The sequence below is a fragment of the Pipistrellus kuhlii genome, unplaced genomic scaffold (assembly GCF_014108245.1).
Source record: "Pipistrellus kuhlii isolate mPipKuh1 unplaced genomic scaffold, mPipKuh1.p scaffold_m20_p_10, whole genome shotgun sequence".
Taxonomy (NCBI): Eukaryota; Metazoa; Chordata; class Mammalia; order Chiroptera; family Vespertilionidae; genus Pipistrellus; species Pipistrellus kuhlii.
This window is the reverse complement of record NW_023425405.1, coordinates 54478763-54502420: the sequence shown is the minus strand read 5'-3', so window position 1 is coordinate 54502420 and position 23658 is coordinate 54478763. Positions and strand designations below refer to the sequence as shown.

General features: G+C 46.3%; 1 protein-coding gene across 2 annotated transcripts; it reads left to right on the top strand.

The window, feature by feature from the left end:
- The first annotated feature begins 244 nt into the window (after positions 1-244).
- On the top strand, positions 245-23250 carry INHBA (inhibin subunit beta A). 2 transcript variants are annotated; one of them, XM_036429803.2, is made up of 3 exons: positions 245-370; positions 8682-9196; positions 18739-23250. In XM_036429803.2, exons 1-3 carry the CDS (start codon positions 324-326, stop codon positions 19629-19631), a joined length of 1455 nt encoding a protein of 484 aa, XP_036285696.1. In that variant the 5' UTR covers positions 245-323; the 3' UTR covers positions 19632-23250. The 2 variants fall into 2 exon arrangements, with proteins under 2 accessions (XP_036285696.1, XP_036285697.1); XM_036429804.2 differs by lacking the exon at positions 245-370 and adding an exon at positions 6035-6125.
- Positions 23251-23658: the final 408 nt, after the last annotated feature.

Sequence of the window (23658 nt, the reverse complement as noted above, 5' to 3'; positions counted from 1 at the left end):
CAGAGCTGAGCCGAGGCCAGAGCACACTGTCATGTACAGGAAAGCACACAGAATCTGGAACAACGGTGCTCCGGCATGCGGGCCTGGGCATTCCTCAGAGGCGCTTCGACAGAGGGCAGAACCTTTGGACTCTCTCTATCAGCACACAAGGCAGACAGCAATTCACTGATAAAAAAAAAATACACACAGACTGCCCCAGCCTATTCTGCCTTCTCCTCTGAAGCTACAACCTGGGAACAGGTCATGGGATAGCTTTGTGGATAGACAAACCGGGATTTCTGCTCTCTTACCTAAGTCCAATGGAATCTAGATGCTAAACCTATATGTCCTCGAGTCAACAACATGGGACTTATTACCCGAGAGGATCCAGGTGAGAAAAACGCTTACGATAGCTGTTATATGTTCTTTTGTGAGTCCCTCTCATAATCTTCTGGGGCAATATAGGGTCAACTGCTGTGGCAGATGTTTGTTGATTGCATTTAGAACTGAGTTATGATAATTAATTTCGAAATGTATGTTGGTCAGGAGACACTTTGAGGACATAGTTATCCTTTTGAGTTAGTGTTAATATTGGTTTCCCCTTCATCCCCCCTTATAGATGTTCTTTTCTAGAAGTCATTTGTGACTATTCCTCTCTACATAGTGAGTTTCTCACAAGTACTCAGTAGTTCTTGGGAAGAAACCTGGGTGTCTCTGAATCATTGGGAGGTTGATTGAAGTGTCTGGTTCAAAAAATGACCATTTACCTGAGGAGTCTCTGATTCACATGCCAGAGTTAATGAGGTGGCCTCGGTGTGTCTCATACATCCTCCCCGTGGCCTCTTCATTTTGCCACAGTCTCTGACCGGCTGTCTCCTTGTGGATGATCCAAATCACTCAGGGACTAAGCGATGAGTCAGGGAAGCTGGCCCAATCACGCAGGGGCTGGCATTTCACATCTAAGCCTGTTGGATTCAGGCAACTTCCCTTTTGTGTGTCTCACCACCGTTTGTTGATGATTATCATGATTTCCCATGATAGGGGGTCCTTCATCACAGCTCCCCCAGTCCTCCCAATAGGGCAACCCCTGCAAGGCCATGGTCTGCCTTCAACAGGCATCCCACCTCCTCTTAAAGAGGAAGTTTGGAGAGTATCATCTTGCTTGGAAGACGCATTAGGATTTAGCAAAGCACTCTGTCTTCTCCCCTTGGACATGGTGTGTCATTCCCCTAATGTATTAAACAAATAAAATCAAGCAACATCCTATCTGTCTGCTCTGGGAGAAAGGCATGGCAATCTGGCCTTTGGGAATTTTGCTTCCTAGGATTCTCTATTGCCTGGATTTATCTGCTACTGAATTGCTCAAATGAGTTACTCATCTCCTCATTCACTTACTCTTTTCCACAAGCCTGTTGCTTCCTAACAACTAGGGTGTTGGCCAACTCATATAATTGTTTTGCTGGTCACCACGAATCTTTTTGTTTTGTTTTGTTTTGTTTTGTTTTGTTTTGTTTTGTTTTGTTTGTTAGAACCCAAAGCCAGCAGGAAATGTACCAAGGCCACCTGGAAAATTGGTGGTGGGGGTGGGAGGTGGGAGGTGGGGAGGAGACAACAATGTTGCTTACAGCCCGTGGGTCTTCATCAATCAGGAAGCACAAATCACAGGAAGAGGCAGAATTGCTTGAATTATTATTTTTTATGGTTGCCAAGGCCCTTCCGGGCATGGATGGGAAAGGAATTTTGTGAGATTTTAAAATTACAACTCAAAATCAGGGTTTCTCAATTTCTGTGGCACCCAACACTTAGCCAGCAGACTTCTCTGTTGTGCAGGCCGATCTGTGCAGATAGGATAGTTAGTATCGATAGTATCCCTGGTCTCTGCCCACTAGATGCCAGGGGCCTCGCCATCTTGTTAGGCCGAGTAAAAACATCTGCATTCTCAGATGACTTCTGGGAAACAAAACCACCCCCTGTTGAGAACCACTGCTCTAGACCGAAGGATAACAGTTTACATTTTTCCCCTCCCTAATCATTTTAGTTCTAGCATCTGGGTTCCCTCTGTTCCGATAAGGTATTTCCAAATACTCTGAACACAGAGCACTTACACAGAGCACAAGGCCTTGTGGAATAGCCCAGTGATTCTCAGGGAAATGTGAGGTTAGGAAGACAGTTTTGGATTAATTATTTCTGACTCTTGTTTTCCTACTAAATTCTGGAGGAATTTCAATCTCTCTCTCTCTCTCCCTCTCTCTCTCTCTCTCTCTCTCTCTCTCTCTCTCTCTCTCTCTCTCTCCCCCTCCCTCCCTCTCTCTCTCTCTCTCTCTTTTAATCTGTCTCATTCTCTAGCTCTATTCATTCACTGTTTTAACTTAAAAGTAAACAGATTCCCAGTTCACTTTTGAATGTGAAATACTGACCCTTCTTTGTCCCAAAACTCTCTACATACATACAGCTGGCTGTACAGAAAACAGGCAGGGTTTGCCAATCCCATATTCCACCTAAGGCATTTGATGAGGCTCCCAACATCTCCCTGCAGCAAATATCACCCTGACTCTGCCCACGCTTTCTTGATTCTCAGCTTCCCCTGGAGGGAGTCACCATGCCCACCTAGGGAAGGTTTTCCCCTCCCTGAGCCCAGAATAACACGTCAACTGCCGTGAACACCTCGCGTCCTTTTTTATTTCTCTCCATAGTCACGTATCGTGCTCTGTATCCCGGAAAGGATGAACCAGAAATCATGCTTTTTTGGAAACAGATTTTTCATGGGAAGGAACTACAACACCCTGAGTTGTCAGCAGCCCGGTCCGTGCTCTGAAGCCCCAGCCTCGTGCTATTTCAGCTGAATCAGAGGACAGCTTCCCAGTCACCTGCCAGGGATGTTTCACTGAGTAACAGCAATGCGTGCGCTGCAGCTAAAATAACAGCCCCCCCCTTTCCTAGGGCCATTTCCTTGCTGCAGAAACAGTGAGCAAGGAGACCAATTCATAAAGAGCATGGGTGGAAACGGAAGGACATGAGGTTTGCTTGGGAAGGAAAAAAAAAAAAAAGAACATTCTTGCTCCTTGCTAGATGGTCACTTCCCCTGGGGACAGCCCCTGCCACAGGTAAACACCCCTCCAGGTTCGCTGGTGTGTCACCACGGACCACAGGGAGAAAGGGGGATACTGACCTGGCACCACAGAGACCTTATCCTTAAAGGAACCGTGCTTTTGACCCACTCTCTCATTGTGATGGAACACACATCAGCTCCCCCCCCCCCCCCCCCCCCCCCAGCAAGGCACAGGCCCTTGGAGTTAGCAGCAAGCAAGACGAGCCCTAATTGCTCCATTTACATAAAAGTAGAAACATGCAACTTCTAAATATAAATCCCTGGCACATCCTGCCTTTTGCAATTACAGTGAAAGAAGGTACCACCGCTTCCCTCCCAGCTCCTTGTTGAGCGGCAAGCTGCTCAGCCGGTTCTCCCAGGGGCAGCTCTGCCCTAGGCCAGAACGGAGCCTTAGCAAACGCTCCCGGGAGGAAGCCGGGCGCTTTGTGGAGCGGCCAATCCGGCCGGCCGGCTGCCCTCGGTGGGCCCCGCGGTGGCAGCGGGCCACGGGCTAGCACAGGAGCTGCTAGGCAGGGCCCAGCGCCACGGGAGGCCGCCAAGCTCCTGGCGCGCCTCCCTCTGCCCAGCAGCCAGCCTGCGGGTCCCCAGCCCGGACCCTGACACTGGGGGCTGTGTGCTTTGGGCCCTGAGCACCGATTCAGACATTCCCAGCTGCGATCACTGAACCCTTATCCCCCTACAACCTCCCTCTCTGAATCCTTTAGCTGCCAAAAGGGGGCAAAAAAAAAAAAAAAAAAAAAATCAAGAGCTGCCCTGAAAAGAGCTTGCCCTTGCTGGTGGGGCTCCGGGTAAAAATAGAGGCGGCCGCTCTGCTCTGCAGGGCTCGGCGGCCGCGCCGCAGCGTGATCCCCGGGAGCTGCCAGCAGGTGCTGCTCAAGGTACAGTAGCAGCAGCAGCAGCGAGCCGCCGGCTGCAGCGGGGCCGGGGGCGGGGAGCTGCGGGGGGAGGGGGCAGGAAGTGAAAGAGAAACCGGGGCGAGGAAGGAAGAGGAGAGATGCTTGACAGGAGCTGGGCTGGCCCCGCTGACGTTGGACCCTGGAGTTTGGAAGGAGAAAAAAAAAGATCCCTCCCAGACCCCCCCCCCCCCCACCCCTCCACCCCCGGAATATTCCAGAGAAGTTATTTTCGCATGCCTGCTTCCCCTGCCACCCCCACCTTCGTTTGCACGGAGGGAGGAGGCATCTCCAGGGTGGCTCAGCTCTGGAGTTTTGGGGGATTCAGGTGGATGACATCACAACGGGTGGGCATCGGAGAGCCTACCCGGTGTGAGTCACCCACCCAGGCAGGGTGGCTCCTCCAGGCAGGGCGCTGGATCCCACTCAGGAACGGATCCCACTGTGTGGAAGAGAACACTGAGGCCTCAGTGAGTGCTCAGTAGGCAGTGGGGCCTGGGTCTCCTCCAGGTTGGCTGTTGTGGGCCCCCCCCAAACTCAAACCCATGGGCAATTTCTGGGACAGGCAGGCTCTCCCATGGGTGGGGGTGGGGGGAGGTGAGTTCGGACACCTTGCAGGCCATTGCTCTCCATGAGGGGCTCATGCCATAGGGTGGGGAAGCTCCTTTGGGATGAAGAGTCTGAGTCCATCCATGCAAGTCCAAACGGATGGTCTGGTGTGGAGTTAGCCAACACTGCTCCTGTGTCTATGTTTCCTTCTCAGATTCCCCCTGTTCCCGTACAACCTAATGATTTAGTTTCCCACTTTATTTCTGCACATGCAGTTCTTCGAATGCTCCCCACCCCCACATCCAGTTCGGCATGCACACTTTTCTCTGTGTTTGGCCAAGGCGGATCCTCTTACACAGAAAACTGATGGTGTCCTAGAGGAACCAGCTTTGGTTATACACGAGGAGGCCAGAGCCTCTGGATTTTGCTGGTGGGCACAGTGAAAAGTTTATTTTATGCATGTTAACTCCTGCCTGCAAAACAACGTATCTGGTCGTCTGGCTTTCATTAGCTCCCAATTTTGCACGTTTTATTCAACTTAGGATGAGGACCCAGCTCATGCTTCAGCTCTACTCCAAACTACCCTTCTCCACCATCCTGGTCTGAAGATTCCTCCCTCCTGTGTGATTTCTGACTTGCTATACCACCACCACCCCCTCCTCCCCACACACACATACACACAAAGACAATCCCAACCAACTTAACCCCTATAGGAGAAATGTTAATTTCTTTTCTTTAATCCCTTGTTATGTTTATAACCATTTAGAAATCATAAGACCTCAAGATCTGATAAAGAAGGATAATATACGAGATTATTTGGGGGGGGGGGGAAGGAGGATTTTAAAGATTGGGAAGGATACTTAATAATGTTTACCTGTGGAGAATGACTATTTCCAAAGTTGTTGGTGGTAAATGATTTATGAAGCAGGCATTCAATTTCATGATGTAAAATAATAGGGTTGACAGAGCAGGGGAGACCATCCTCATATAAGTCTACATGCTTTCTTCTTCTCCCCCCCCCCCCCAATGGAATATCTTATTTAAAAAAGTAAAATTAGAATCCCTCTAAAGGGCACTGTGAATGTTCTTGCCTGTAAGAAACAATAAAATACTTTGTAAATAGAGGTAACTTCATGAAGTAACAGATGTTTTATGTGAAGACATAAAACTGAACCTGAATATAATGAGAAGTGTGTGTGTGTGTGTGTGTGTGTGTGTGTGCAAATAGTAAAAGAAAAGTTGGAAGCTGATACTCAGTGAGATATAACTGATTCCAGTAGTTTTCTTTAAGGTAGTCTAGTCAGCCAGAGGTTTCCTGCCTCGGGGATCACCCCAAAAGCAGCTAAAAAAGTCTTTCCATTAGATAATGATTATGAAATATGCCTCACACTGGAAAACTAGTCATCTGCTGATGTCATGCTGATTCTAACCAATCAAACAAAGCCCCAGCCCTCCTGTTTGAGTGGTACCAATGTGTGAGTGTACAAGTAAGTAGTACAGTATAAAAGTTCAGAGCCAATACCATGAAGAGGAACTCAGACAGCTCTGACCACATGATACAAGAGGCTGCTGGTGAAAGAGAGAGCACCGGAAAGGTAATGCTTTTTAACTCTTCCTTGGGAGCTGCTCACACAGTCATAGGCAGGATGCTTAGAGGGAATTTTACAACCGACTGGCACTCCAGGCACAGGATGGTCTGTGCCTTCTTATATCATCCAGGCAGGTTGACACAGCTTGTAAGAGGGCAGCATGCGGATAGATGATGTGTTTGTGCAACCTATTCAGCACATGGATAGGGATGCACACGCCAAAGAGAAAGCTATTTGTGAAGGGTTACATTCACAAACAGCAAAGGTAGGGAACACACACATATCCCCGCAGAGGGAATCCTGATGCTGATAGATTGCACTGTCTAAATGCTACTTATTAGGACTCTGGTGTCGTTTGGAGTCATTCAACTTCTAGTTCTATGTCAGGCTCTCTTGTAAAACTTAATTGGACTACAAAATGCTTTGGATACTGCATCTGTAATGCCAAATAGCTTGATTATAGTATGCATTATATTGCAAAGCTATTTTATTAAGCAATTATAATGCAAATGTCCCCTTCCCCATTTCCCCCCCCCCCACCACCCCTCACTAAAGCATTAGGCTGGTGAGGGAATGTATTGGCGGAGTAACTGGCATTCCTGGAGGTGAAACTCCAAAGGTGATAAAGGGCTTGTGGCACAGAAAGTCTTGCCAGTGATTGTTTTTGGAAAGGGGGACAGTGTATGCAATTCAGGAAAACATCGTTACTTGTGCAAACCGTCATTTTCCACTCGGTGCCACAACTTTCTCACCCTCCTCCCCTGCCCTCAGATCTTATGCATCCAGCGATGGCATTTATTAACTTTCTCCTCCCCTTTCCCGAATTGTCATGCCTGCCTATACTGCTCTGAACACGCTAGGTGTCAGATATAAGCTGACTGTATCTACAGAAACCGAGAGGGCTTATGTGTGGGAAAGAACCCCAGAGGGAAGGAAAGCTTTAACAGATGGACCTCTTAAAGATACTTCTGCAAGATAAAAGCATTAAGACAGAAAATGAAAAAAGGGGCTGGGGCGGGGGCAGGGAGGAGAATAAAAAAAAAAACCAAAAAAACACAACAACAACAACCTCAGCGAGGCTTTGTTTAAAAATCCACATTTTTCTTTGACTGTGAACGTGAAATCCAGGATGATTTCATCTGTGCTGCTCCTTTGAGAGAGAAAGAAGCCGCCCAGGGGCCAGTCCCTGAACACACGGGTCCAGGATGGGGTGGAGGCTGCAAAAACCCCCACAAGACAGAAAAAATAACTCGCCAGTGTATTTTAGAGATGTTTCCCCCCACAGGACCAGTAATTCAAGTTGTGAGAGCGTACTATTTGTGTGACATAATGTGGGAAAGGCCAAGTGAATTGTGCATTTTCTCTATGAAGTCAGGGCGAGTGGTGGTGGGCTGTAGTGTGTGTGTGTGTGTGTGTGTGTGTGTGTGTGTGTGTGTGTGTGCAGGGCAGGAGAGGGTGGCTGCCGAGCAGAGGAACAGAGGGAAAAGTGCTTCAGATGACTGGCACACATAAAATGCTGCCTGCCTGCCTGCCTGCGGATCTGCAGAGTGCCCAGCCCAGCGGCATCCTGCAGTTGGAAAAAGTCGAGTGGATTAGATGACCCCAAACAAAAGTTCTATGGCACTCGCTCCTGTCAGATCGCCTGCCAGCGTGGACAATCCTGAGCGTTTAACTATGAATGAATGCGGAGCCAGCAGGGAAGATCTCTGGGATTCCCTCAAGCTGGAACTCCTGACTGGTCCTGTGCCCCATAGTCCCCTACCCCTCCTTCCGACCTGCCCTGCCTCCCCCTGACGTGCCGCACCCTGAGCCCACTCTGGAGGCCAGGGAGCTGGGAGCCGGCCAAGGCTGTGGCCGGGAGAGTGGAGGGCGGCAGGGGCAGCCAGTTCAGTGAAGGATTGAGACAGTGTCTTTACTTGGGGTATTTTTTTCCCCCTCTCCAAAAGAGGAAGAAGGTGAAGCAAGGGGACTGGGCAGAGGAAAAAACAATAGTAGAACACAATTAGGAGCATGTCTTTCAGAAGGGAAAGTGGAACTCCCGAGAAGGGAGATATTTGAAGAGAGGTGTGTGTGAGGGAGCAGTGAGCAGCAGGGAAGCAGCCTGTCAGAAAACGGGCTTTCCCTCCCCTTCCTAATCACAGCCTCTACTCACAAACTCCCTCCCTCTCCCATTCACTCACTCACTTAGGGCCAATCGTCCTCTCTCTCCCTCTCTCCCTCTCTCCTTCTCTCTCTCCCTCCTTCCTTCCCTCCCTCCCTCTCCCCTCTTCTCTCCCTCTCTCTTCAGTCCCCTTCTCTCCGCTCTCCCTGTCTCTCCCTCCCCCCCATCCTCTCTGTCTCTGTCTCCCCCCCACCCTGTCTCTCCCTCCCTCCCTCTTTCCCTCCCTCCCTCCCTTTTTTTCCCTCTCTCTCTCCCTCCCTCTCTCCCTCCCTCCCTCCTTCTCTTACTCGGAGACAGTCAGAACTCTCCTCCCTGACAGCCACAAACCTACAGCACTGACTGCATTCAGAGAGGGAACCTGCAAAGAAAACTTCACAGAAAACTTTTTGTTCTCGTTCCAGAGAATTTGCTGAAGAGGAGAAGGAAAAAAAACCAAACCAAACCAAACCAAACAAAAAACCTGTGCGTGCGGGGGGAGGACAAGCAGGGCCTTTTAAAAAGGCAACCACAACAACTTTTGCTGCCAGGATGCCCTTGCTTTGGCTGCGAGGATTTCTGTTGGCGAGTTGCTGGATTATAGTGAGGAGTTCCCCTACCCCGGGATCCGAGGGGCCCGGGGCGGACCCCGCCTGCCCGTCCTGTGCACTGACCACCCTGCCCAAGGAGGTACCCAGCGCCCAGCCGGAGATGGTGGAGGCCGTCAAAAAGCACATCTTGAACATGCTGCACTTGAAGAAGAGACCCGAGGTCACCCAGCCGGTGCCCAAGGCGGCGCTTCTGAACGCGATCAAAAAGCTCCATGTGGGCAAAGTGGGGGAGCACGGGTACGTGGAGATAGAGGATGACATCGGCAGGAGGGCAGAAATGAATGAACTGATGGAGCAGACCTCCGAGATCATCACGTTCGCGGAATCAGGTGGGTGCTGGCCCGGGGGGCGGGGGGGGGGGGGCGTCTTTCCCTCACTGTCCTAGGAGCAACTTCTTTTGCCTTCAGCTGGACGCCGCCTGGGAGGGTCATCCTAGGAGGTGGAGGTGGCAGGCAGGCAGGCGGAGGGGGGCTCATGAGGGGGGAGAGGACTTCAGAGACGTGGAACTCAGGAGCCTGGCTCGCGATGGCCAGCTTACACTTGCTGTCTTCCCCGGGGCACCCGGAGAGAGCTCCGGGGCCAAGCTGAGGCTGGAAGCTGGTCTGGGAGAGGTCTCTCTTGCCTGGTCTGGGAAACCAGGTCTGAGCAGCCTGATGGAAGGAAGCTGGGGCATGTCAGGGGGCTGCGGGGGCACTCAGGAGGCTTTAAGGGAGTGGGGGGACCCCATCCAAAGTTTGTGTGGGGGCGGGGGCGGGGTGGGGAGTGTAGGATTGGGGTGGGTGGTCCGGCACAGATGAAGTCACTGTCTTAAAACAAACCTTCCCTTTACGAGTCCAATCAGGGGCCATCGCAGAGAAGCAGGGCAACCCTATAGGAGTGACATTCACTTTTACCTCCAGAAAGTCTGTCTATGAGAGTACAGGCGTCTCATTCTAGGCAGCCAAGAGCGACTGACTTCAGGGGACAGTTGCCATTGACCCGGCAGTCACTTTTAAAAACACTGACTTTTGCTTTCTGAGCTGAGAAAGGAAGGAGGAAAAAAAAAGAGTTTTGTTCTCTGTAAAGTTACTAAGCGCTCTCTGCCAAGGAATGCAACCTTGACAAAGTGCTCTCAGATACTACACTGAACTCTCACTCAATCCTTAAGAGGAAGAACTTTAATAAACAGATTCTAATCTTTGGCTCAGGACCTCCCTAACCTGTTGCTGAAGAGAAAATACCTGTCAAAAAAGTGGAGGCGGAGACCTGCAGCTGGGTCACTCTGAGTTCTGTGACACAGATCCTTCTGCATGCCTACCAGCCCATGCAAGCCTGGGCACACGGCTATGTCCATGCCATGTTAGCCTCATGGTCTGGCCAGGCTGAGGAATCCTATTGCCTGGCACACCTAGGTGGAAGGGACGCCATTGTGTTGTTGGGTAGAGCATATGGCCAGAGAGGTACTTGCAGGGGCTCCCAGCACTTCTGCTGGAAAGTTTGCCCCAGCAGCAGTGTAAACATTAAGGGCAGCACTCAGAATTTCCAGTCCCGAAAACCTGTTGACTCAGAGGTTCTGTTTTCAAGAAAACCCTCCGAGACATGGGCATCCTTTTGGGGGAAGCACACAGGCCCGTTAGCTTCCTGGCTTCCCCCCCATTGAGGAGCCCTGAGGTCCTGCTAGCTTCCCGGCAGGGTAGTTTAGCTCTCTCATCAGAGCAACATTCTTTTAAAGGTCTTGCTTTCCCTAAAACTCTTTCTGGATAGAGGCTCCCAAGGCCATGGTGATTAGGACTTTATTTTTTGAGGCTTTTGGAGGAAAGTCAGTCGGGGGGGGGGGAGGTTTCAAGTTGCCACCCAGTTTCCCTCAGCCTTTCCGTGGCCAGCGAGGTGGGAGAGAAAGTGTTTGATGGCGCTGGGTCCTGCGCAGGGAATGGGTTCCAGCAGTCCAGAGGGCTGCTCCCTGGCCTGACGCAGAGGGACCCTGTGAGTTTTTATATGCCAGTTGCCACACAGGATGGCCTTAATTGCAGCTCCTCCTCAATTGCCTTTACCACATCGGATGGCTAAGTATACCTATGCCTTTACGTTAAAACCTTGACTACTTTTAATATACACCTGGTGCTAGCAAGATGTCCTGCTTTCTCACTTAGCTGACTTGAATAGCAAACTGCTCTCTTGGCATTGGAAGATTGTGCAGTGAAAGAATTTGACCTTTTATATATATAATTTTTATTGACTTCATCTCAGTGCCACTCTTTTACTAAGTTATGTGAAATCTTGTCATTTTTTAAAAGTTTTACTTTTTAAATGTTTTTTTTTTAAATTGAGAGAGAGGAACAGAGATGGAGAGAGAGAGAGAAACATTTATGTGAGAGGAAAACATTGACCCATTGCCTCCCTTATGCACCTCACAACCTGAGTATTTGTCCTGACATGGGATTGAATCAGTGACCTCTTGGTGCATGGGGTGACGCTCAACCAACTGAGCCACACCGGCCAGAGCTTAAAACTTTTCTGCTAGGTGTTTAGTTAGAAAGAAATTGAGCTATTTTTTAAAGGTGATTTATTTGGCTCACATGTTGACTAAAGTTTAAGGTTAGTAATGGAAAACTACTTTTGGTTGAGTTTACAACTCAGTTTTGGGTGAGCTGCTGGATTCTAGACAAGGTTGATTGCACTTGCTCATTTTTCCCATCTGAGAAGTTTCTCACACCAACTTCAAGTTGTATTAGTATGATTTCGCAGATTTGATGATTGCTCTATGCACATCTATTCTCCAAAGAGAGCACCATGTGAGTACTTTGCTGCTGTTTTCCTGGGAAAGAGATTTGTCATCTGAATGATTATAGTGAATATCTGAAAACGTTTTATTGCTTTTGGAATAATTCAACTTCAATAAAATTCGAAGTATGTCAAAGGTCAAAGACTTTTGGAGAATAGCAAGGGACATGTATTTTTCTTTCCCTTATAAACTATTTGGTATAGCATAGACTCCTGCCAATAAGTGTTACCTGCACGCTTACCTCAGATGCATACCGTAGATGCACCTCTCAATTGCAAGATTTCTCACAGTTAGTTGTTGCTCCTAGTCTCTTTGATGGCTGAATAAAGCCAAGACATGGCTACAGCAGTGGAAGAACTGCGAAAGTTCAAGTGCTTAGAACTCTTTGAACTGATTCTGCTCCACTGTGCTCAGGTGGAAAGTGCCCCATTTCTGTAAAACTGATGGGAGTTGTTATTGAGTAGGTGGCTGGGAATCACTCTTAAACTCTATGAAATGTGTTCTAACCAACAAAAATTATGTTATTTTTATTTATGTCACCCAAGATTGCCCAGCCATTCTTTGCATGGCTGGCACAGAATCCCCGTGTTTACGTTAAAACTTAAAGGAAAGGAAGATGTCAAGCCAACACTCACTACCATTGTCATTGAAACTAAAGTCAGTGGCCTTCTTGACTGCTACATCTTAGTATCATATTTTGATTTTTGACAATAGCTGGCCAGTCAATGTATCATGACAATCTATCGATGAGTCCCCATATGCTGCCAAATTTATAGGCTGGTTCTGGTAATTAAGTTGGCAATTGATAGCATTTATTGAAGAGAGGCAAATGAAACATTAAAGACTGGAAAATGCTTACATAGTCAGGTATGGTTGAAAGCAACATCGATTCTTCCCTTTTGGAGAGTCTAGTTCCAGAAGATGAGTTTGAAATGTACACTTCCCAAACAGGGGTCTAACAAGGCTTGCTGGGGTGGCTATTTTCCCCCCACCCCAAGAAAGCTATCTTAAGGTGGAGTTGATTTCCACCATCATATTCCAGTCTTCTGAACTTTTCTTCGAAAACCCCTTACTGCAGAGTGTTTTTACACACTTTCTTCTCTGAGTAATGGGAAACGATGGGCCACAAGAGGGCGCATTCCAAAGACTTTTTGCTTCTTCCCAGTTAATCTTTTAGGGAAACACAATTTCACCTCCTGGAAGGCCCAGTCTGTAGCACACTAATCATAGTGATTATCCGTTACTGCTCTCTTCCTCTCATCCAGGAAATGTTAGGGTTTTATAGGAAGGGAGGAACATAGCTACCTGGAATACATTAAACGAGACAGAAGGAAAAGTGGTGCCTGTGAACTTTCCCAAGCTCTACGGAAGACAGTGGGATGATAAATTTCAGAAGCAAACAAAACAGTGCATGGAGAAATGTGACCATGAATCATCAGCCATACTGATTTGCTCACACATCTCCCCATAATACGGCTGCCTGGGCTCTTGCAAAAAACTGTCCCCTGATTTTGTTGCCTCATTTGCTTGTCTTATCAATGCTTCTCACACAGGACAAATGATAAGTGGATGTGAACAAGGGGGAAAAGACTACTTATTTAACGCCTTGTGGGAACATAGTGTGCAGTTTCAGAGGATGTGCTTGTTTCCAAACTGAGCATGTGGAGAGGATGGTAGAGGAAAGAGGGGAGAGAGAACAGAGGTCAGGCTGTGCAGGAGGTGTGTTAGAGAGGGGGAGGATGTCAGGGTAGAAACTCAATTGTAACATTCTGAGACCTGGGAGGAATACCTTCCCAGGCACTTCTCACGAAAACACCTATCTGTCTTGGCCCTTTTTGCTAAAATATACTTGTAGTTTAGAATTCTTTAGCCTGAAATGGGTCCTAGATCTCAAATCAAGAGTAAAGGTTCCCAGGATCTTTGGAAGGAGTTTCCGAAAGTCTGCGAGTTGAACCTTAGCAATTTATTCTCCTTCTTTTAGGGACCCTAAACCCCTTTCTCTCTAAATATCTAACTGGCTTATTTTTCATCCCTTTTTAAGTGAAAGTGCAGGAATGTAGGCGATCATTGAAATTCCATAGCATGTCCTTAGCTCATATATTAAGACTGAAAAATCAATCACGACCATTTATGACCAAATGTGCAGTCTTGCTACAGACAGGACCCTTGACTGCAGGTGAAAGGAGGCATAGCGCTCTTGTCCTCACTGGCTGCTTATGCAGAACCCCCTGAAGGCAAAGTTAGTGCTTCAGAAAACACACACGCAGTCACTGGTGGCCTGTCTGCCCCCACCAGTGACTATACCATACCTAGGCACAGTGAAACCATGGTGAAGAACGGAGCATTACGTTAACAGTCATATTTTACAGGGAGGCTCTTGCCCACAAGATGAGTTCCTCTATACACAACAAGGCTTTCCACATTCACAATGGACCTAGTACCCACAGATAGAAGGGCGTCATACTTTATACAGGACCCTGGTGAGGAAAACAAAACAAAAAGGAAACACTGAGTGTATTGCTTAATTCATTGGAAATGTTCATAAGCCCGTCCGCCCACAGATTTGAATTACTGGACTTGGGAGAAGAGCAGCATCCCAATGTGGGGGAAGGGAAGAATGTAACCCTTTTGTGATGGGGATACGACAGACATTTGAAAAAATCCCGAAAGCAGAGGACAGTCTGTTGTCAGGTGTCATTACTCCCAGCTTCCCACGCCTTCCCTTTTTCTAACCCCTCCCACCGGCAACATTTCACAGGTGTCCCCTCCCTGTAAGAGGCAAAATTTAGCTCTCCTCCCATTTTTAGGCATTTTTTAAAGATCCCCCTTTGATGTATGTCCGTTGAGGTCTAAGTGATGAAATATTATCACCCACAAGGATTTGTGTGGGACTCTCTCAGTGAATTACTCAGGCAGAGCAGGCTGTGTGATATAAGCCTTGCTCACAAGCGTCAGGAGGAAAAAATAGCACAGAGGCTGGAAAGAGTATCAGCAGAGCAGGTAATGAAAGGTTAGCAAAGCCACCAGCGGCATCTTATTCAATAGGTAATCGTGGAGGAGCCCAGTGTGCACCTGTAGAAACTGAAATGCTGTTACCTGCTCACAAAGCATCATGGGAAGGCTTCCATTTCAGGATCTCACAGCAGGAGATATTTAAGTCAATCCTGAAACCGATCAGTAATTGATCCTAAACACCTAAGCCTTAGGTAACCTCCTTCTATTTTTCAAATTGTTACGCACACAGATTGGAAGAGGGCACCATTCTGAAAGCATCGCTGCAGTATAGCAATCTCTCTCAGGTAACATACACATAAAGGGAATAGAATCAAGAACTAGTTCTAGTTCCCATCCCTAAGAAATAGGAAGGCTGTCATTCCTTTCCGAAACCTACAACCTCAACAGATATTCATTTCATCTCAGCTTCTAGCTGTCTCATTCTCCCCACCCCCTTCTGCCATGAAAGCTAAATGTAAAAGGAAAAAAAAAAAAAAGCACTGTTCAATAAGTCAGAACACAATAGAACTTTTAAAATGTACCTGCATACAAGGTAGATTTAAGAAGACTTGATTCTCTCTCTTCCCCCTGTTCTCCTGAGCATTATGGCAACAGCATTTTCACGAAATGGGATCTCAGTTTTATTTTATTCCTGACAAAATATCGTGCAACATACAAATAGCAGTTCCAGAAATGGACACCAGGAGAAGGAGGCGACAGGCATGTCAATTAGCGAGGGGAAAATCCAAATGTCAGAACTATGGGGGAGAGATGCAGCATGCCGGCAACGGATGGGAATACAGGGAAGCGTGTTCGGCGCCGTTAATGAAAAACCAGTGCGTAAATCCGCGCCGCTGCGCTCCGCAGTGCCAGGGGGTGCTGTGCAGTGACTCCTCCGCCAGGACCGGGATGAAAGCCATTTTCTGATGACTCTCTGATCCTAATATAACGGCACCTGACAGATTGAGTCCCCTCTAATGAGCACTCTCTTTGTACAATCTTCTCTCAGGAACGCGAAATCATTTGCTTCTGAGTACAGCAGCCTGTGAAGAAGGGGTGGGGCTAGCTCCTGCGTTAGAAACCTGATCTTGTGAAAGGAGAGGCTGTCCTGTAGGCTTGCCGCTGGAAGTAAGCAGCCTGGGGCCTTACACATCTATGTGCATATACTGTCACTGGGTCACCTCCAAGGAGCCCTCCCTCTGCCCCCTCCTTCTCCCCCTCTCCCTCTATCACCCATCCCCCAGCTTCTGTAAACATCTCTGCATTTTATTCATGGAAAGTCCAATGTGTAGGTTCAAGTTGCCACCTGTCCCCTCTCTTACCTGAGGGCCATCTACCTTCACCCTCAGCCCCTCCAGGCAAGCATGGGGCAGAGCAGAGCAGCACCTGCGGGAATGGGTTATCTGAAACCTAGTGCTCTCATCCCTGGGACAGGTCAGATGCTTCAGTGTCAAACTCATTCCTAGAAATGAGAGAGAGAGAGAGAGAGAGAGAGAGAGAGAGAGAGAGAGAGAGAGAGAGAGAGAGAGAGAGAGGGAGAGAGAGAGAGAGAGAGAGAAGGAACACAACCGTGTGCCCTCTGATTCCTCTATTTTCGCAGCTACTATCTCTCTGTCCTTAGAGTGGCATCCTACACAGCTTAGGGTTCAGAAGCTGGCCTGCTTAGAGCAGAAGGGAGAGCATCAGGGGCTTGTGAATGTCCTCCAATAGCAGGACCTGTGGCCTCAGTGGAGCCTGCCGCTCCCATGGGTGGGCTGGTCTTCAGAGGGTGGGAGGCTTTGGCCGCCTTTACAACTCTGGTCTTGGGGAAACCCTACCTCCACCTTAAAGCCAGCTGCTGATCTTCTTTTTACATTTAAATGACTACGCTCCCCTTCCTGGAATCTTCTCTTTGCTTTCTTAAAACAACAAAACAAAACTGAACAACAACAACAACAAAAACCCACCAATTTTTAGCAGAGGGGAATACTGGCTTCACTTTTTTAAAAAGTCAGCATGCTTCCTAAAAAAAAAAAAAGACAGCTTTCCCCTCTAACTGCCCCTCGCTTTGGTGATCGAACCATAAACCCAGCTTTCTGTTCATTTCACCTTCTGCCAGCGACCTGAGGTCAAAGGAGCGCTCCTCACCACCGCCGTCAAGGCCAGGGTCCTAGCATGTTCATACAAAGACACCAGAGAACCTTTGCTGTGCAGCCCTCCGTGGCCCTGGCCTCAGGGAATTTACCACTATCATAATCACCGTGTGCAGCGTGTGTTAAATTAAGAACAGAATCTGCAGTGCACAATGCACAGAGAAGCTGCCTTCTGCTGCAGGGAACTTGAAACTGTGCCTAGAATTTATGGTGCCGTAAACATCTCAGGGTGGAGAGTGATAAGTACGGCCGGATTTCCGTTAGCTATAGAAGTCCAGGCAGAGGACCCTCCTCGGGAATCGTAAGCTCTGAGAGGAACTTATTTAAAACTGTTCTCGGATTTGTACACGGAATGCATGTGTGCCAGGCAGCTCTAAGCAGGTACATGCAGAAGGGGGTCGTGAAAAGAGGACATGTTTCATAGACTACCCAGGGGTGAGGTGGAAGTGAGGAAAAATATTTCATCAATTAAAAATTGTAGTCTGAACACCTGTCTCTTAGAGTACCGGTTGCCCATGAATAAATAGACAGGCGCCAGTGGAAAGAGAAGGAGACAGGTGACTTTCTTATGTTTGAGTTAGGCAAGAACTGAATGGTTGCAGAATCCAATCACTCCACCCATGTAGGGATTTTCCCTCTGTTAGAGCAGTTGTTATCACTGGTGCTTACTGCGCTGCATTGAAGGAAGGAGACAGAAATGGGGGATTCAGAGTTAGCAGGTAGATCTCTTAATATAAAATAATGATAAGGATGCTGCCACCTACTTTCTACTAAACACTGTGCACAATAGATAGGACCTCAGACCCGGGCATCCTAGACCGGACTGGCAGGAGATGTTAGAGAAGGCTTCTAGGGTAAATGGTATCTTCTCTTCTGCAATCTGTTCTTATTAAGGGCAGCCACTGAGGGTTGTGTGTTGGGAGGAGTACTCTAGGCAGAAAGAACTGCAGGCGTGTCACTGCCCAGGGGTAAAAGGATGTATGCGATGTTCACCACGTCAGACAAACACAGAGGGCTGGATCGCAGAGGATGGGACGCAGAGAGCGCTGAGGACGAGGGCAGAAGCAGTCCAGCCAGAGTGCAGTGTCCTGGGCAGTTCCTGTTTTAAACCGAGGGAAATAGAAACTCAGAAAAGGACTGTAAAGAGTGAGGGGCATGATCAGACCCACCCTTAGAAAAGATTATGCTCTCCATTTCCTGGAACAAAGATTGCAGAAGGGCTTGGTTCCCCACTGGAGAGGCAGAAGAAAGAGCAAGCAGATGCTGAGACCAGCCAGGAAGAGATGGGGAGGGAAGCAGGTTGTAACGAGGGAGGAGGCGGCTAAAAGCCGCACAGACTTCTGAGGCTGGGGGTGGGGTTAAGGGGTTCTCTGCATATTTGTGTGGGAATAATAGATCCACAGCTTGCTGGTGCTTACAGTGTGTTTTTATTTGTGTTATTCCATTGGATCCTCCCAAACCTATCGGAGAATGGGTCAAATGTCATATGTGATCCCCACTTGATAGAAGATGAAACTGAGATAAAGCAATTAATCAATAGACGCAGCCCCCTTCTGCCCCCAGACACACTCAGTTCTAGGCCATGCTCTTTCTAGAGCAAGAGCTGAGCTCCTGTAAAAGGCCAGAGAATAAATAATGTTAGCTTTGTGGGCCAGTCTCTGTGGTAGCTACCGAACTTCATATTAAAGTGCAAAAGTAGCTGCAGACAAACCTATAAAGAAATAAGCATAGCTGTGGTCCAATAAAACTTTATTTATTGGCACTGACGTTTATATTATTGAATATAATTTTCACGTGTTATAAAATACAATTTTTCTTCAATCATTTAGAAGTGTCAAAACCTGTGGGCCATACTTTGTTGCTCCCCTTTCCAGATGGTCTGTAGCAGAGGCCCCACGGCGGTCTGAAATTAGTGAGTCGCCGAAAACACAGGAACTAACCATGTCCCCCCCCCTCTCTCTTGTGCTGTGTGTTTCATTCTCAGGTGCCACCAGGAAGACGCTGCACTTTGAGATTTCCAAAGAGGGCAGTGACCTGTCAGTGGTGGAGCGTGCAGAAATCTGGCTCTTCCTAAAAGTCCCCAAGGCCAACAGGAACAGGACCAAAGTCACTATCCGTCTCTTTCAGCAGCTGAAGCATCCGCAGGGCAGCTTGGATACGGGGGACGAGGCCGAGGCTGTTGGATTAATGGGGGAGAAGAGTGAACTGTCGATATCGGAAAAGGCAGTGGATGCTCGGAAGAGCACCTGGCACATCTTTCCCGTCTCCAGCAGCATCCAGCGGTTGCTGGACCAGGGCAGGAGCTCCCTGGACATTCGGATTGCCTGTGAGCAGTGCCATGAGACTGGTGCCAGCCTCGTGCTCATGGGCAAGAAGAAGAAGAAAGAAGAGGAGGGGGAAGGAAAGAAAAAGGCCGGAGGAGAAGGAGGGGCGGGAGGAGACGAGGAGAAGGAGCAGTCCCATAGACCTTTCCTCATGCTGCAGGCCCGCCAATCGGAAGACCACCCCCATCGGAGACGGAGGCGGGGCTTGGAGTGTGATGGCAAGGTCAACATCTGCTGTAAGAAACAGTTCTTTGTCAGCTTCAAGGACATTGGCTGGAATGACTGGATCATCGCTCCCTCTGGCTATCATGCCAACTACTGCGAGGGTGAGTGCCCGAGCCACATAGCAGGCACGTCGGGGTCATCGCTCTCCTTCCATTCCACCGTCATCAACCACTACCGCATGCGGGGGTACAGCCCCTTCTCCAACCTCAAGTCGTGCTGTGTGCCCACCAAGCTGAGACCCATGTCCATGTTGTACTATGATGACGGGCAGAACATCATCAAGAAGGACATTCAGAACATGATCGTGGAGGAGTGTGGGTGCTCGTAGAGTGCCCAGCCCAGGGGGAACGGGAACAAGAGTTGTCCAAGAGAGGACGGTGGCAAAATGAAGAAATGTTTAAGGTTTCTGAGAAAAAAACACATATAAGAAATTAAAAACAAAAACAAAAACTAAAAACTAAACCTGAAACAGATAAAAGAAGATGTGGAGACATTCCCTATCCGGGGCTCTGAGATGAAGCAGTGAAGGAGATGGGAAGTGAGAAGGAGAGGCAGAACGGAGTATCCTTCATTTCTTCTGATATCAGCGTGGTGATATCAGTCGTGTGACCAGGAGCATTGTCCTGTCCTTTTCAGTTCCCTTTCAGGGTGAGCCCGGAAGTCAGCTTGTCTAGTCTGCAGTGACGTGGGCTAGCCCAACCCAAATAGCATCTATAGAAAGCCATGAATTTGGAAGGGCCGGTTATAGGCACTTTCCCACCCAGTTACCCAGGTTGTAAGGTATGTCTGCGTGACCCTCTCTCTGTGTATAGCAGTGTGCTAACCCCCCCATACATACACACATGCACACATGCTACAGACCCTGCACACTCAGACACCCTCCCCAGACACACACACACACACACACACACACACACACACACACACACCGAGGCATTTCTACACACCAAGATGCATCCATGTACTGGTAAAAGAACCATAGTGTGCAGGTGGTCACACTTCCTTTCTCCGCAACAAAACAAAACAACAACAACAAAAAAATTGAGAACAAGACTAGAAGAGTAAAAGATCAAGGAAAAAAGAATACCAAGTTATATTTCGTTAAGGTGCTTATGATCCTAGAACTATGCAACCTAATAGGTTTGAAACTGTTTACCTGAGAGAGAAACAAAAAGAGAGACTTTTTTGTATTGGAAGTAACCTGATTAATTTTTATTTTCTTCAAGGAGAGATACTTGAAAGGAATATGTTTGTCCATGTGTTGGATCCAAACATTTCTATATTTTGTAAATGTTGTGTTTCTTTTCTTTTCTTTTTTTTTATCGTTTACTATTTGCACTACAATGGTGTTTGACCTGTCCAATCCTTATTTAACAAGTATTTTCTTTGGGTGGGGGTGGGAGGGGTAAAAGCTGCACTTAATGTGAGCTATAAAAGAACTGCTACAGCACACAAAAATAGCTATTTTTATTATTATAATTATTATTATTATTTTGTACCTTAAAAATAGACACATACACCAAAGACATTTGTGTGAGCCTTTAAACAGTCTGTCTGTGGTTGGTTATCATTCACCATCAATGAGTCAGGGGTTGAGATATTAAGGTGGAGTAGGATAGATTATGTTCAGGCCTAAAAGACCTGAGAAGTTTGATTTTTGACTCCTTTTATATTCATAAAACAGGACATTTCATACTGGATGTACAGTAGTTGTACACTGTTGGATATCAAGTTTAATCAAATTCATGAAATGCTACATGCTTGTATATGTATATATACATTGCTTGTGCATATGCATATCTGTGTGTATATATACATGTATTCCATCATGTCCATACACATTTTAAGCACTTCAGGCTGTCATTTTTTAATGTTTTTAAAGAAATGAATGTTTGTGTGCAAAACACAGTATTTTTAAGAAGGAGAGGTTATAGTTTTTGCTTTTACTCTGAACGAGGTGGGCACATTTCAAAAAGTTTGATGGGACAAAGCCTGGAAATTCCAGTGAATATTCAGCAAGGCCCTCTTTCCATGGACAGAGATCCAATCCCCTCCTCTTCCTCGTCCCCCATTCCCAGCCTACAATTATTCCCTGCTGGACAAACAGGAAACTCCTGTTCATCAAAGCTCTAGGCTGACTTTACTTTTTTGCAGCTTATATTTATTATCTTTTGGAATCAATCTTAAATGAGAAGCTTTTCCAGAAAAAAATATTTAACTTTTAGTCCAGAATAAAAGAGTTAAAGAGTTAAGTGCAATTTTTAAAAATGCTTCAGACCTGGTTATGAGAACTATTAGGACTAAGTAATGTTGTTGTCACTAGTTAAAAAAGATAAATAATTTGGTAGAGGGTGTTAAGAGAGTAGAATTAAGGAAGAGAATAGTTAAGAGGAGGCAGGAATGGGAGCAGGAGTAAAAACCCCAAGTATTTTAATTTATAGCCCAGATCTTTGATGTATAAGTTGATATGTATTAATTCAGATGCAAATATCAAAGTACATGCTTACAGCTAAATTCTTATTAGTTTATTTAACAGTATTTAGTTTTCCTAAAACATCTCCAAGTTAATCATTTATGTGCTTTCTAAAAAAATACAGAGCCTTATTTTTACTGATTTGTTTGCCAAAATTTAAAAAAATTCTAATAATTGGGGAAAATTACAGTCATTAATGTTTTGTATAATATCGAGACCTCAGCCCTCTGTCAGTTCATAGGTTTAAAAAATAATTAGCTGTAAGAAAATAAAATATTAGTGAGAAACCAAATGTTACCAAAGGTGGTTTAGCTGTTGTATTAGATCTGTGTATGGTAAAACTAGGCTGTGCGTAGGCAAATCACTTTAATGTCATTACCTGGCAGATATACTTACTACACTGCAGACATTTTCTATTTCTTATGCAGGAAACAACATGTATTGCAGGAGAGTGGATTCTAATTATGAGAAGGAGAATACAATTGGTACTTAACTTCCTCCCTCTTAACTGCTCACCAGGAAATCAGTCAGGTGGGAAAGCTGGGTGTGTGAGGAAAGTTTTAAGGAGGGGGGTGGGTGTCAATGTTCATATTTTACAAATTTTTATTAAAAAAAAGTTGAATGTTGAGGGCTTTTGAACTGCCTCTTATTTGGTACTGGACCAAAAATAGAATGGGGAATCAAGTGCTAGTTTGCTATGAAATAGCAAAGGTGACCAAGGCCATGGATAAAGCAAGAGGTGACAAAAACAGTTGACATAGATGCCATTTCAAATATATATGCCATCTTTTTAAGCCCTGTAAGTCCTCAACATATTGGGGGTGAGAGGGAGTTTTGAACAGTGACAAAAGTAGTGATAAGCAGAGCAAAATGAAATTCCTTGAGAGAATATTTTAATGGGATGATTTATTTTAAATTAATTAGGTTATCACACACTTGTAAACTTTAACCTATTTCATTAAATTTATATGGCCTTGAAATAGAATTATAAATTGCTAATACCTTTAATAATCGTGGAAGATACGCAGCCTTGTGAACCAATGTACTTTTCATGTAGCAGCAAGAGACCAAAAGAAAAAGCTTTTAAATTCTACCGTATTGGGTTTTACATAGTATGTTTTCCTTGATCTAATCTTAGCATCTTTCCATTCTTTCTCTAGAGCTAATTTCTATGCTCTTTAAAAAAATCTACCCACACCAACTTTAAAAGCTCTGAAAAGCATTTGTCACCAAATAGCTTTGAAGAATGGTAACTATTTGTACGTTGTATTGAAACTTTTGTTCTTTTGCTAAAAAGTAAGACAAGTTTCAGCACACTGAGTTGGAATTTTCTTGTCCCCAAACACCAATCAATTTCTTATTTATTTAAGATTGATTCCACACTCTGTTTTCAAGGAGAGTGCCTGCATTCTCCTCTTACGTAGAGCAAGGGAATTTTTATTTCACCCCCATGGGATTGGACCTTGAGGTGACTCTTAGAAAAAAAGAGAGAGAACTAAAATGCCTCAGTTGTACTGAGCTTAGATTCAAATGATCATGTTCACTTGAAAAAAAATATTTCCTGTGGGCCTTTTGGCAACTTCCCTTTGCAATGTAAAAAAAAACTTAGTCACCCTGAAAACCTACACAATAAATGAAACTTGTAGATGTGGGCAGAAGGTTTGGGGGTGGACATTGTATGTGTTTAAATTAAACCCTTTGTCACTGAGAAGCTGTTGTATGGGTCAGAGAAAATGAATGCTTAGAAGCTGTTCACATCTTCAAGAACAGAAACAAACCACATGTCTCAGCTATATTATTTATTTTTATGCATAGAGTGAATCATTTCTTCTGTATTATTTCCAATGGGTTTTACCCTCTATTTAAATGTTTTGAAAAAACA

Excerpts from the sequence above, each read along its gene's own strand:
- INHBA (XM_036429803.2), top strand. The coding sequence starts at position 324 with ATGTCCTCGAGTCAACAACATGGGACTTATTACCCGAGAGGATCCAG. Across the intron at positions 371-8,681 it reads TATTACCCGAGAGGATCCAG|AGAATTTGCTGAAGAGGAGA; the intron begins GTGAGAAAAACG and ends TTCTCGTTCCAG. Across the intron at positions 9,197-18,738 it reads CATCACGTTCGCGGAATCAG|GTGCCACCAGGAAGACGCTG; the intron begins GTGGGTGCTGGC and ends TTTCATTCTCAG.